A 13,606-nucleotide genomic window follows, 5' to 3' on the forward strand; every position below is an offset into this window, starting at 1 on the left:
GGGGTCCCAAGCTCCATGGCCCTCGGGTCTCCAGTAAACACGGGCAGGTGCCAAGCCTCACCCTCGGATGGCCTCTCTGGTCTGCTCGCCCAGGCAGCCCTCGCTCCGGAGCAGGGCCTGTCCTGGGGCACCTTCCTTCTCGCCTTCCTGCCTTTACTGTCTCTCTCCCACCTCCCTCCTTCTCCCCCATTTCCCCGCCCTTCTTCACAAGGGCTGGAGCAGAGGACCTTGGGGAAGCAACAGCACGTGGGGCCACAGCCAGGAGCAGGCTCTTCCTGGGGCTCTGTCCACCCAGGAAAGACCAGCAGCCCCTCCAGGGCACGGGAGTTGGCTTTACCACTTAACAAGAGCCCACAAAGGCGGCTCATTGCCACGGTGACAGCAAGAACAGCGCCGTAGAGCTGAGCAAAACGCCTGTGTGTCCAGGGCCAGGTGGCAGCGTTGGGCAGCTGGGGGTCTGGGCGGCTGTGGCCCGCGGTCTAGCCCCGCCCCCTCCCGCCGGTGAGTGTGGCAGCTGCTCCACCTGCTCCTCTGTAAAATGGAGCCCGTGGCAGAGCAGCCTCTGGGCGGCTGTGAGGACCAGCAGGCTCGGAGCTGCAAGAGTGCCTGCCCTCAGGACTCTCCACTCAGCAGGCGGCAGCTGTGGGATGGCTCTGTCCAGGCACACGGCTCAAGGACAAGCTATGGGACGAGGACGCTCTGCCCCCGCGAGGCAAGAGCTCCACCCTGCTGACCAGTCCTTGGTCCTCCACCTTCCTCTCCGGTCGGCCCTGCTCCTCCCTCCCAAGCCTGGGGTAAAAATTGGGACTGCCTGAGAGAAAGGTGTCTGGAGGCTCCTGGAGCTCAGCCAGGACCCCTGGGGCTAGTGGCTGCCCGCCCACCGGCCGGCCACCCTGCCCACTGTGGCCCAGACCCCAGCGGCCCCGGGCCTCACCTGCCACAACTTCTCAGCGCCAGTGCCGTCACCGCCACCTGCAGGGCCTTAACTTGCCAAACCAAGGCCAAAACCATGAGCAGATTCTGAGACGCTCCAAGTCGGGCAGGTATGAAGCGCCTCCTTCCAGTTGACACCATCAGCTAAGAGTTGAAAGCAGCAGGTTCCCAGGGCACCGCCGGGTGACTTTGCTGTGAAGCCTGCCCCCCACTCCCGCGTCCACACTCCTCACCAGCCACTGGGCTTAGGCTGGTCTTCCCCACCCTCGCCTTCCATCTCCAGCCACGCAGTCCACAGCCCCAGGGTGGCCGTGGCCTCCAGAGCCTGCACGGGGGCCTCCGGAGGGACCGGCTTCGACTTCCTGGCCCGAGACCGGTTGAACCAATTTTGTTTTTTGCTTTTTTTTTCTCTTTCTTTCTCTCATGTTTTCTGCTGGGTTTTTATCTTCCTCTCTGTTTTCGTCTGTTTTGCTGGCTTTCATCTTGGGGTTCTTCTGGCCCCTCTACCAGGAAACCAGCCTCAAAAGCAGCTCATCCAGAGCCGCCCCACGGCCCAGCTAACCCACCCAGTCTCCAACCACACCAAGGCCACAGCAAGATCACTCCCCCGACGCTGTCCCCCTGGTGTCTGCTTCCAACTCTGGATTAATTTGAGGATCTCTTGGTCCTCGGTTAATGTTTCCCAACTGAATGCGTGCACCCTCCCACCCCTGCTGGCGAAACCAAATGAGACCCCAGTAGAGAAATCTGCATGCCCGAGGTCCCGTGTGGACGTGTGGATGGTGGCGTGGCCCCTGCCCCCGCGTGCATGGTGCATGTCCTCTCCATGGGCTAGAGTCCCTCTGGTGACCCCACTGCCCTGGCCCGGGTCAGCCCTCTTCAGTGGGGGGGTGGCGTTCCCCACCCTGTGCCCTGCTCCACCCGCCCCCCCACCTGCGTGTGGAATGCAGCAGGGACCATGTCCTTGTCCTTGTGGATCCTCCTGTCTCCGTCCCTGGTGGTGCATTCAGCCGTGTTGGTGGACCTTCCCTTCGCTTGTCCCGCTTTGTCACTGGCCGCGGTGGGTCAGGGCCCCGGGCACCGCCAGCCCTCACTTGCCTCTCCACTCTGTTGCAGAACCGCATGCACGAATCGCTGAAGCTCTTCGACAGCATCTGCAACAACAAGTGGTTCACGGACACATCCATCATCCTGTTTCTTAACAAGAAGGACATATTCGAAGAGAAGATCAAGAAGTCCCCGCTCACCATCTGCTTTCCTGAGTACACAGGTAGAGACTGCCACTCCCCACGGGGACCGCGGGGGCCACGCAGCCGCTCGGGCCACACCAGCTCCTGAGGGAGCTCATTCCCCCTCACCATGCTCTGCGGACACACCAGATTCTGCCCTGGAGAATCCAACACAAAACCGAAGGCGGGTCCCCTCCCTTCCCCACAACATGCTGTTGCGAGGGGGTGGGGCAGCCAACTGGGGCATCCTGGTCAGGGGAGGCAGGGCTGGAATCCCAGCTCTGCCACTTACGAGCTGTGTGATCTCGGCAACCTCTGGACATCAGCTTGGTCATCTGTAAATAGAGCTTATCAGTAAAATGGCAATACCAAGATGATGATGGGGTTGAAGGTCGGGGCTTCGAGTCAGACAGCCCAAGGTTCGTGCCCCCACTCTGCCACTCACAGCAGGTTACATAACCTCTCGGAGCCTCCGTTTCTGTGTCTGTGAGATGGGAACAATCACTGTGATTATCCACCCTCCCTCCCAGAGTTGCCAGAGGACAAAGTGAGCTAAGAAGCATGGAGGGCTTAGCATGGCAGTTGTTGCATAGTAAGTGCTCACTAAACATTCGCTATTGCTCTTATGACTGTGATGCTAAAAAGTATCGTGACGGCACCCCTATTCAAATGGCCTGTTGATCATGAGAGAGCTTCGCGAGCAGCAGAGACCAGGGCCGTCCTGCGGAGGGTGCTGAGGGTGCCGGAGGCCACCTCTGTTCATGTTGCCATGGGTTTACCTGACTGTGGGTGGGTGGGCAGCCTGGCCAGGGCCCTCATGGTGCAGCAGGGTGCCTGGAATAGCCCACGGGCTCACTGGCTCTTCAGGATGGCCAGAGACTGGTCAGAGAGGCGAATGGAAGCAAAAGCGGGCATCCCCAGCCTGACCAGCCCCCCGGCCTGGAGAGCCAAGGGTAGACAGGGTCCCAACAAGGTGAGCCTGCTAGGTAAGCCTCCGGGCTGAACCCCAGCTCCCCGAGAGTGGACGTGGGGGCCGTGGCTTGGAGCCGGACAAGCAGCACAGCTCACTCTGTCTCCCCTTCCTCGAGATCAGGCTGCCTGCCCCGTGGGTCAGGCCCCAGCAGCATGCAGCCAGAGGTGGGCCGGGCTCAGCACCCCTCACACACGCCATCAGCCTCCTTTTAGTCGTATCTGAATTGGGGGTCTGTGGATCCCACCCTAGGTGACCTGGGCTGTGGCCCCTGGTGCAGCAGAAAGAAGCAAGGTGAGTCAGTCACCAAGGCCGTTTGGTGCTGACGAGGTCCCAGGGACCCTCTCCCTCACCTCCGGCCCAGATTTAGGTAGACCCTCAAGGCCAGGCCCGGTGGCCTGTGCCCATGTGCCGAGGGGCTGGGTCCGTCCTGCTGTGGCTCCGAAGTCCAGCCCGCCCCCCCGCTCCCTCAGTGGGTTGTGACAGCCCTGCCTGGACCTGGGCCTGGGCCGGGGTTCCTGGAGCCAGTGGAGGCTTCAGGGCAAAGCCAGGAGTCCTGTTCTGTTCCTCCCTAAACGGCATCTGCTCTCCTGGAAGCGCCTCTCCCTGGACTCACCAGGGACAGAGTGATGTGGCAGCAAAGAAGGCAGCAAGTGAGCAAGCCAGACAGTTCTTAATCCCTGGAGGGTGAACGTGAGAAGGAGGAAGGGGGAAGGAAGGAGGGCGGGGCGATGAGAGGAAGGAGGCCAGGGCGGCTCCCAGGTGCGGCAGTTTCCACCCACCTTGCCCAGCAACAGTCAAGGGAGGTGGTGTCCCTGCCCACTCCGAGGAGTCACAGCCAGGAGAGGACAGCCCGCAGGGGCTGGCGCAGACTTCTGCACCTGTGTGAGGGCTGGTTCAGATTTCTTTGGGCAGGACCCGCAGGAAGAGAGAATGTTTGCATCAGGAGCCCGTACATGCATCTGTGAAAAGAAACAGGAGTTCCATGAAACAGTGTTCACCCTTAGCACAGGTGAGGCCTGGTGAGGTTTGATCTCTTGTTTCCATCATTGGTTTTAAACTGGATGTGGACCATGGACTTGGTTTCATGACCCACTGTTGATCGAGCTGAGCTGTCGTCAGGTTTCTCCTGCAGGGTTGTCACTGAGAGGCCCTTGGTGTCCGCTCCCCAGCCCGTGGCCTGACCGGCACCCAGGTGGGGGCCTCGCCTCACCAGCTCCCGACCTGGTCTCTCCCGCAGGCCCCAACACCTTCAGTGAAGCCGTGGCTCATATCCAGGCGCAGTACGAGAGCAAGAACAAGTCGGCCCACAAGGAAATCTACACCCACATCACCTGTGCCACTGACACCAACAACATCCAGTTTGTCTTTGACGCTGTGACGGACGTCATCATCGCCAAAAACCTTCGGGGCTGTGGCCTCTACTGAGCCCTGGCCTCGCCACCCAGCTGCCCACCACCCTGCCCAGCCTGCCGCCCCACCCCTGCCCTGGACAAGGGAGCACCAGCAGATGGCACTGAGTGGGGAAGAGGAGGCGCCCTCCACGGCCTCCCCTGCCCCAGACACCAGAACACGTGGTAACGGGGTTGGCGGGGGCGCCGAGTGCCCACACCTGCCGAGACAGACGGCCCGCTGGCCTCCGCGCCATCGCTGGGTGTCTCCCTGGGAGAGAGGTGTACGGGGCCCACGCCGCCGTCCGGGCCAGAATGGGCGCGCTCTGCATGCAGTGGTTCGGGCTTGAGGTCCCAGGGTCCCCTCCTGTCTTCGAAGCTGTGCAGGTGGTGGGGCGGCGTGCTGGCTGGAGCGGGGGCAGTGGGAGCCGCTGCTCAGCTTTTCTTGGGGTCCCTCTGGTCGAGGGCAGCTCTGTCACCAAAGGCCAGGGTGGGACCAGGCCACCAACCGCGTGTGGGTCCGGGGGCTCAGGCCTCGGCAATGCCTCCCTCCTCCTCCCCCTGGACCTCAGTCCTGGACGCCAGTCCTTCCTTCTCTGGGCCTCCCTCCCTTCACACCTCTGGGGCTCCCCAGTGCCCTGCTGGGGAACCCCCACCCCGACTCCTCACAGGCCTGGAAATGCTTCTGAGACCGACTTCTTGCAAAGGCACGTGGTAGATGGTCAGCGGGGTTGAGTCCTGCGGTGCCTGGACGAGGTGGGGAAGAGACGGTGGGGGAGGGGAGGCCGGAGGAAGTGGCTCTTGCGTTGACTGGGATGGGGGCCTCCCACCCGGTCTTTGTAGGCCCCAGGGTGGCTTATCTGCTTCTCCCGTCAGTCACCCGGGGCTTGGGCGGCCGCTCTGGAGTGTGAGCAGATGTGCTTTTTCTTTGCAAATTCACAGCGAATCCAACACAAACCAGCTGGGGCAGCAGGGGGCCTGGGGACTGGAGGTTCTGTAGTTGAGCAGGCCCAGGGGAGGTGTGGGCACGGCCCCTGTAGCCGGTGTCCCAGCTTCCTTCTGTCTTGGTGAAGAAATCGGACAGTTTGTCCACAGCCCTTGGGGTCCCGCCAGCCCCCGGGGGCAGAGGAGGGCAGACGTATGGGCCCATCATACTGTGTGTGCTGTGAGGGTCACAGCCTGGCTCACACGCACACACACACAGCCCCAGCCCCCTCCCCGGACAGAGAGACTTGAGACCCCTTGGAGGGGCTTTGCTGTAGAGATCCCTGAGGAGAAAAGGGTGGGGTGACTCCTCCTGGTGACCCCAGGCCCTGGCTGACCTTGGACAATGAACACACCTCTTTCTCTCTCTCCTGGGCGCCTCCTGTTGGCGGATGCCACCAGTCAACACCCCAGGCAGACCCTGTGTGCTTGGATGGCGGCTTTGCCTGGGGAGCCAGATGTGCCCACAGGAGGAGAGGGGCCACCCCTGAGGGGCCTCTGGCTCCCTCCTCAAGCCCTCTGCTCCTCCAGCACCCACTCTGGGCTCTGCTCAGTCCCGGGCCAGGCAGGACCCCTGCCCTCCCAGCGCAGCCGCTGACTGCCCCGCAGCCAGGAGCTCTGGGCTTCTCGCTTCCAACAGACCCGGAGCTCTGGGTAGTGCACGGGAGACCCAGGGCACCTTCCCTAGTGCCAGACGCCTGCAGGGGTGGGCGCTGCTGGGGTGAGCCCCATCCCTGCCTGGCTGTCTTGCTGCTGCCCCTGGCCTCATGGGAGACAGCAGGCAGCCCAGCTCCATTTCGGTTTTGCTTGCCTCGTTGTGTGCTGCGCCTCGTACAGGGTGCTGGGTTGTGGCAGAGGACAGGCCCCTGGACCGACAGCCGCAGTGTCCCGCACGGGCAGCCAGGGCCAGTCGGGCCATGTTGCCCGACACTGAAGGCGTAGCAGTTACTTCCTGGCAGCACCACCCTGGGTGTGGGCAGCTGTGCCCCTAACGCTGCTCTGTGACCCAGACTCAAAAGCAACTGCTAAGAAGGGTATACTGGCCAAGCCCCACCTCTAAGGCCATTGTCTTAGAGGTGGGAGTCACCTGCTCTCCAGGCCCAGGGCAGCAGCCAGGCGGAGGGCCCCGGGCCGTAGCCCGCCCCATCTGCCATGTTAGGAGGCTGGGGAGTGGGGTGCTTGGAGCCTTCCTGCCCCTCCGTGCCCTGGGGTGCCTTTTCGCTCTCAGATGCTCTGCCCTGCTCAGCTGCTTATGCTACTCTTGCCCTCTGACCCTGGCCTGCCCAGGGGGTCCTTGGCTGTCTAGTCAAAGCCCCCAAGGAGCAGGTATCCAGGGTGAAATTCCTTCCCTGTCCTCTGCGTCTCCCATCCACGTCGTCACAGGTGGCTCCACCATGGGGAGGAACGACTGAAGGGACAGATGAGTTTTGGCTCCGTCGTGGGTGTGGGTGTGGGGGAGATGTTATGAGTGACCAGACGTGGGTGATTCTCTTATCCACAGTGGCCCCGTGTGTGCCCCAAAGAGGCCATGCTTCGACTCTCTGCATGCCTCTAGTTTATCAGGGCAAAGGGAAACTGATCTCTAGGAGGGGCGCCTTTACCAGACCCGTGAAACTTATGCCTGCCGTCTAGATGCCTGTGGGCAGGTTCTGTGCCCTGCACCAGTTGCCCTCACAAGAGCCAGGTCTTAGCCTTCCCACCAAGAACTGAGAGAGGCCCCCAAGGCTCTCTGGCCTGCCTGGAGGGGGCAGTGCCCGAGGCCCAAGGAAGGGCTCTGTGGAGCCTGTGGACTCTGGCCTGAGGAAGGTGCAGGGTCTGCTCCAGCCCTGAGCAGACAGCGCACCGACAGTTCTGACATTCTGGTTCTATGGCCCCTTGCCTGGAGCTCTAGATGCCTGGTTCCCTGGCCCTTTTTCTCCTCTCTGGTCCCAGCAGAACCTGAGGACCCATGGGCACATGCTCCTACCATGGGGCGGTGGGCTCAGCCCGGGCAGAAGGCCAGCACCAGATATGGTGCCAGGAGGCAGCTCTCCTCCCAGCCTCTCCCCCGAGTCCAGTTCCGCCCCACTGATGGGACCTGGAGGCACCCCTGTCCTCCACGACTGCCCTCCCTACCCAGAGCCCCCATGACCAGGGTCCTTAAATACCCAACACGGAACACCCAGGAGTTGGCTCACCTAGCTCACCTCTGCCAGGGAGAGTCCTGCAAGGGGAAAGAATATCCCACCGCTTCCACCTAACCCTGTGACAGTCTCTGCCCCACTGGCTGATTCTGCAGGTTCTCCTCTCTGGCCTGCATCATTCCCGGCTCCTTCCCCCTTCCCTTGGCCTGACCTAGTACACTCTTCAGCCCTCTTGGTGAGTAAATCCACCGCAATCCGGGCCTCAGCCTCTTCCCTCCAGACCAGGTAGTGTCCTGCCCGGCCCCCTTTTTGAGAAGTCTGGTGCACAAGGCCTCTTCGGGTGGCCTCTGGCCTCCCCGAGCCTTCCGGAAGCCTTCAGGCACAACCTGGCAGTTCTCAGGAACTGAGGCTTGAGGCTCTGGCTCCGTGGCCATCAGAGATTCAGTCTTGGGTGCCAAAGGCCAGCACCCTCCAGACAGCGCCCCTTGTCAATCCACAAGCCTACAGAGCAGAGGGTCCAACAGCCCAGAGCAGTGAGACAGGACACAGCATCCAGACCAGGATCAGGGCCCGGGTGTGAGCTGCTGCCCCCCACCGCCCGCCCCCAGCGAGGTGAGTCCTCAGCCCTCTTTCCCAGGAGCCAAGTGGGGCCTTCCCTTGGGGGCTTCAGACACGCTGCACCCCCAACCAGATGAAGGCCCCCGTCAAGGGAGGGCCTGCTCAGGGCAGAGACAGAAGGGAGGCCCATCCAGGCCCAGGGTGCCCAGGGCACCAGCGTGAACCACCGCCCGTCGGAGGCACCACCCCTCCTGTGGCCCATCCTTTCCTCCCCTGCCCCCCACCCCGCCCCGTCCCCGTGGCCTCCCTGAGCAGCCAGGCCCTTCACCTCCTGGTCCCCTCTGTCTTAGTCCCTGCGTCCTCTGTGCCCTGTGCCTCCTCCCCTCCCCGTCCCCGGCAGAGGTGGGCTTGGGCGCGCCTCTCCTTTCTTAGCAAACCCCTCTTAGGTGCCGTGGTCCCACTTCCCGACCCCAGCGCCACCCGCCCCATATTAACTGTAATTTTGTAAGAAGAGTGACTCGTCGGTTTAATCTCTAGTCATTGTAATAATTTATCGGCTGCCGTAATGTATTTATTAGTCACCCACCATTAATAAAATGTGCCAGCTTTTCCTAGCACGAGTGTGGTGTGTTGCGTCAGTGCCCAAGTTGCTTCCACCGGCGCCCCCCGCACGACACGTGTCCTGGGGCCGGACTGTGGGCCACCTGGCAGAGGGGCACAGCCTGCTGGGGCAGGATTCCAGGTGACCGGGATTGTCGTGAGGGCAGAGGCTGGTCTGTCCCATCCCTTGTGCTTGGTGCCGGCCACGCCCCTGCTCCAGTGGTGGCAGCCAGGCTGCTGGCCACGCTCTGCTGGAGACTGGGAGAGACAGGGTGGTGACGACAGCAGGGGTGGGTGCTGTCGCCTGGCTGTGGCCCCTGGCTCCCTTCTCTTTTCTCACATGCTGACAACTCCTCTTGTGAATGTGTTCTTGCATCCGTGTTCTCCGGGGAAGCTTGGATGGACAAGCTGGGCTCTTGGCTCCTTGGTGATGGGTTCCAGTGTGTTTGGAGGGATGGCGGTGAGGCCTGTGGGGTGTGGAGGGGTTCTCGGTGCCGGCGCCTCCCCTCCCTGCAGCGGCTCCCCTCCCCACTGCCCTTCCTGCATCTCCAGGCTCAGCCCCTCCTTCCAGGCTCACTCCAATGCCCTCCCGACCGGACCAGGTCTGACTGGGGAGCGTGGCTGCCTCCCCGGCCCCGCCCCTGCTCTGTGCCGCTCGCTCGCTTGCTCGGAACCGGGACTTTTTCACGTGTGTGCATTTTCTCTCCCCAACTAGACTGTGAGCTCTCGGAGAGCAGGAGACTGTGCCGGTCGTTCCTATAGCCCTGTAGCTGCCCCACGGAGGGCCTTGCACACAGATCCAGCTGGTATTGGTGGGAAGAGTGCCCGCTCTGCAGCCCTGGGGCGTGGAGGGGCCGAGCCTTAGCCGAGTGGAACTCTGGAGCCCAGGCAGCTGGCCTGGATTTTTCCTTCGGACCTAAGCTTGGCGGCCTCCAGACCTTCAGCTCAGCCCACATGCCAAATGGGCACAGTCCGCACTCTCAGCTTGGGTCTCCCTAGTGGCCCCTTCTGGTCCTGGGAGTGCCCTGGGCATATGTCCCCACCGTGTCCCCCAACGTCTAGATCAAGTCGAGATAGTTGGGCAGTGAGTTGGGATCTTGCCTCTGGTTGAGGCCTTCCAGCTGTTGGTTGAGCAGCGATAGGACAAGGTGGTGTCGTGTGTTGGTGAGGCTTTTCCTATCGAATTGTTGGCTCTCCTCTGCTCCCTGGTGGCTCGGGGACCCTGGGCGCTCCCAGCCCCCAACCCCCTGCGCGTGGATCCACCTGGCCTCCCAGGAAACCTCCGCCTGCCCTTTTCTGAACAGCCTCCATTGAGACGGCACCGGGCGGAAGTGTCTCATGCCTCCCTGAGCGTGACTATGCAGTGACTGACCAGTAGAAATTGCGGGGACTGAGAATGAAATTGACTGGTTGAGGCTAGGAGGGTAATAAGATCATAGGAGTTTGCTGAATATGCGCGGCAGAGTGAGAGGACGATGCCATTTATTTACTACAGATCCCAGAGGGCGTCGTAAATCTGTGCGGTTGTCTAGGGGCTCCCGAGAGGCAGCTGAGAACCTAGACTGCCCCCTCCACCAACCGGTCTTGACCATAAGGACAAGGGTTTGCACCAATACCCTTTCCAGGTCACCAGTCATGGAAAAGATGATGGAAGGGAAGGCGCGCGGAGCTGGCCATGACTCTCTGATCATTTATTCTAAAGCCCACAGGCTCCTCACTCTGGCTGGAGAAACCAACCCATTGCATTGCAGAAGCTCTGGTCTGGCCCAGAGCCGGGTGCAGGTCTCTGCTCTTCCTCATCCCAGCCTTGTCACCTCTCATTGCCCCCTAAGGATCGATGAGGTTAAATGACACAAGGCAGGGGAAGAGCTGGCAGAGCGGGGCTTGGTGATGGGTGGTGGTCGCTTCATCTGCTTCCCGCTCCCACTCAGCTGGAGGGAGATGTCGGGAAGCAGTTTACTCAGCGCCACTGCTTGCTCGTCCATCTCAGTGATGAACGCCCAGTGATGCCCACACCACTGCTCTGCTCTCTCCTATGATTTGCTTCAGTCTTCTTACTTCAGAGGGAGCGTGTAGCCTGGAATTACTCCTGAACTTGACCTGCAGACCCATGGAGCTAGGTTTGGGGCGGACAAGTTTCCAGGGTTAGGACAGGGTTCTTGGGGGAAATGAACAGCTCTCCCTTCCCCCAGAGAGCTATATCACGAGGGAGCCACCTTCCTGTGCAGAAATGGGTTTGTACACAGAGAACAAACTGCCAAGGAACAGACTGCCCAAGTTCATGTGCCTGGCATCCCACAGTAGGATAAGTCCATCCTTGCCCCGGACAGAGGGCTGTCCCCTGGGATCCTGCTTGATTTGGAGTGCCCATTGTGTTCACTCATTTGCTAAATGAACTCCTGTGCGCAAAGCAGTTCTCCACATCTGCGGTGCTTAAAGCTCCTCGCGTGACCAGTCGTGGTTGAGTTTGACCCAGCCCGAGGGGGTATGGCCAGAGCCCCAGGCACTCCTGCAGGAGCCTGGCGTGACTTCCCCTCAGACCACAGGAGGGGCCTAGAGGCCCTCACCACTCCCAGAGTACACCCCAACCCACAGGTTAGGCCCAACAGGACAGGTCTGGACAGGAAGGGCCAAAGCCCGGCTCTCAGGCTCCCATCCAGCAACCCCCACCCCCCGCCAACACGCACGGAGACCTTCCCGTGGCTGGAGACTGCAGACTGGAGAGCTCGTCCTCAGCCTCACTCAGGGAGCCCGGGTTGGCTCCCAGTCCAGTCTCTGCCACCAGCCCTGAGACAGGGGTGTTGGTTGCTCTGAACGCTGGAGATGCGAAGCTCCATGCTGTGCGAGAACGTTCTGTCAGCCTTCCGAGGAGCTGAGGAGCCGTGGGGGCCCGGGAGCCCTGCCTGAGCTGCCGAGTAGACCACTTCCTCCCTCTCAAGCCTAACTTCCATCTTCTCTTTCCCTGTCTCCGTGTCTGTCCCTCTCGCTGTCTGTCTGGCTCTCTCCCTCCCCGCCTGGGGCTGCAGAACCGCATGCACGAGTCTCTCATGCTCTTCGACTCCATCTGTAACAACAAGTTCTTCATCGATACCTCCATCATTCTCTTCCTCAACAAGAAAGATCTCTTTGGTGAGAAGATCAAGAAGTCACCTCTGACCATCTGCTTTCCTGAGTACACAGGTAGGTGTCGCGCGGACCTGCCAGGGACCTGTGTCTCCCCTGCGGGCACGGGTACCCCTGCAGGCAGCTGGCAGAGGGTAGAGGAAGAGGCGAGGGAGTGACCAGGTCTGGCCCCTGCCAGGGCACTGCCCTGGGCGTGGTGGGGAATGGACCCTCGTGACGCGTGTGGGTTGTGAGCAGGCGACTCCGGAGAGACGGGCAGGATCAGGAGGCAGGACAGGCGCACAGCTTCCCCCTCTTCTTCCGTCCTGGTCCCCTGCCTCCCTGGTCTCCCCCCCCTCAACCCCTGCCTGGGCTGCCTCAGCCCCGCCCGCTTTCTCTGCTCCTGCTTCGGTAGCCCTGCTCGTGCCAGCAGAGCAGTTCCCCCACCCCACGGCATGGGGCCTGCTCTCCCCACCTCCACCCCCATCCCGCCTGCTCTTTCCCTGCTCTTCTCCGCCCCTGCGCTTTTCCCCCAAACCACCCCTACTTTCTGCAGGCCTTCTCCATCTCCGCTTGCCTCTTTTCTGCCTTCTCCAGGGCTTTTCCTCTCCTTCTGGCTCCAGGGGAGTGTGCCCCCCCCCCCCCATGGGAAGCTGTCTCTGGCAGCGGATGGAGGCTGGCTGTGTAGGGTGGCCCGGCTCTGGGCTGCTGCTGAAGGCTAGGGCAGCGCTGACGGGAGGCCGGAGCCCAGCCTTTGTCGCTCTGGGGACTGGGAAGCTTCTAGAGGCCCCTGGGGCGTGGCGGTAGAGAATGTGTCACAGGTGGGCTCAGTCTGGAACCCACTCCCTGACAGCCCCAGTGAAAGATCAGGGCTTAGGCTCAGCTCCCAGGGTGACATGGGTCCCCAAACCCAGCCAGATTCCAGAAGAGATGGATGCTGGCCCCTCCGCCCTCCTCCACTCCTGGGGAGGGGGGGAGTCTGCCCTCACCCTTGGGTGTGGAGGGCGCATTGGCTTGTTCTGAGCGCAGCCTGTCTCCACTGTGTGAATCTGCCAGCTTCCTGCCCTCCCCAGGGTGCAGAGAGGGAGACAGGGCAGGCTCTCGGGGCTGACAGGCGTTAGGAGCATGGTGCAGGCAGGCGGGCAGACAGGCAGACAGGCAGGCTAAAGCAGCTTCTGGACCCAGACTCTGCAACTTGGGACAAGTTAATCGCCTGTGCCTTGTTTGTCATCCGGGCACCACAGCAGATAATGATGCCCACTGCTTGCGGGGCTGGAGGTGGGGGAATGAACGGAGAGAATGGTGCCTGGTGCCAGGTCTGCACCATAGGTGCCATCACTGCCCTCGTACCATCCAGAGGATGGAAACCAAGCAAGGGGGATTGGCCGTGGAGGAGGCGCCCTCTGCGGGTGGGGTGGAGCGAGTCCATGCAGGCACAGGACAGGCCAGGGAGGGCCCTGCCTGTGGGTGGAGCCGGGCGTTAGCCCCCTTGGCAGCCATCTCTCCCAGCCTCAGCAGAGGCCCTTCAGGACCAATTCGGGTCTTTAGATAAAGTTGCGGTGACCGGATGGGGCTCGGAAGTCTGCAAGCTCCAGCAGGCCCTCAGGCCAGTGCCACCTCAGGGGGCCGGCCTGAGCCTAGGGCTCTTCCTTGTCCCCAGGGACCTGGCCTCACTGGAGCCCGATTTGGGATGTGGCCCAAGGAGCGGTCAGTCTC

The 13,606-nt window shown here is 61.8% G+C and overlaps 1 protein-coding gene across 2 annotated transcripts in view; it reads left to right on the forward strand.

Moving 5' to 3' along the window:
- GNAO1 (G protein subunit alpha o1) overlaps positions 1-13,606 on the forward strand; it is a 167,542-nt gene that overhangs the window by 149,689 nt on the left and 4,247 nt on the right. The window contains exons 7-8 of one of the 2 annotated variants that reach the window (XM_079906256.1): positions 2,050-2,203; positions 4,373-7,620. In XM_079906256.1, coding sequence (XP_079762382.1) covers positions 2,050-2,203; positions 4,373-4,560 — 342 coding nt within the window. In that variant the 3' untranslated portion in view covers positions 4,561-7,620. Of the gene's footprint in view, positions 1-2,049; positions 2,204-4,372; positions 7,621-11,814; positions 11,969-13,606 lie in introns of those variants that run through there. The other variant, XM_079906257.1, reaches the window with a different exon arrangement.

This window comes from Stenella coeruleoalba (assembly GCF_951394435.1).
Source record: "Stenella coeruleoalba genome assembly, chromosome: 20".
In the NCBI taxonomy this organism is placed as follows: Eukaryota; Metazoa; Chordata; class Mammalia; order Artiodactyla; family Delphinidae; genus Stenella; species Stenella coeruleoalba.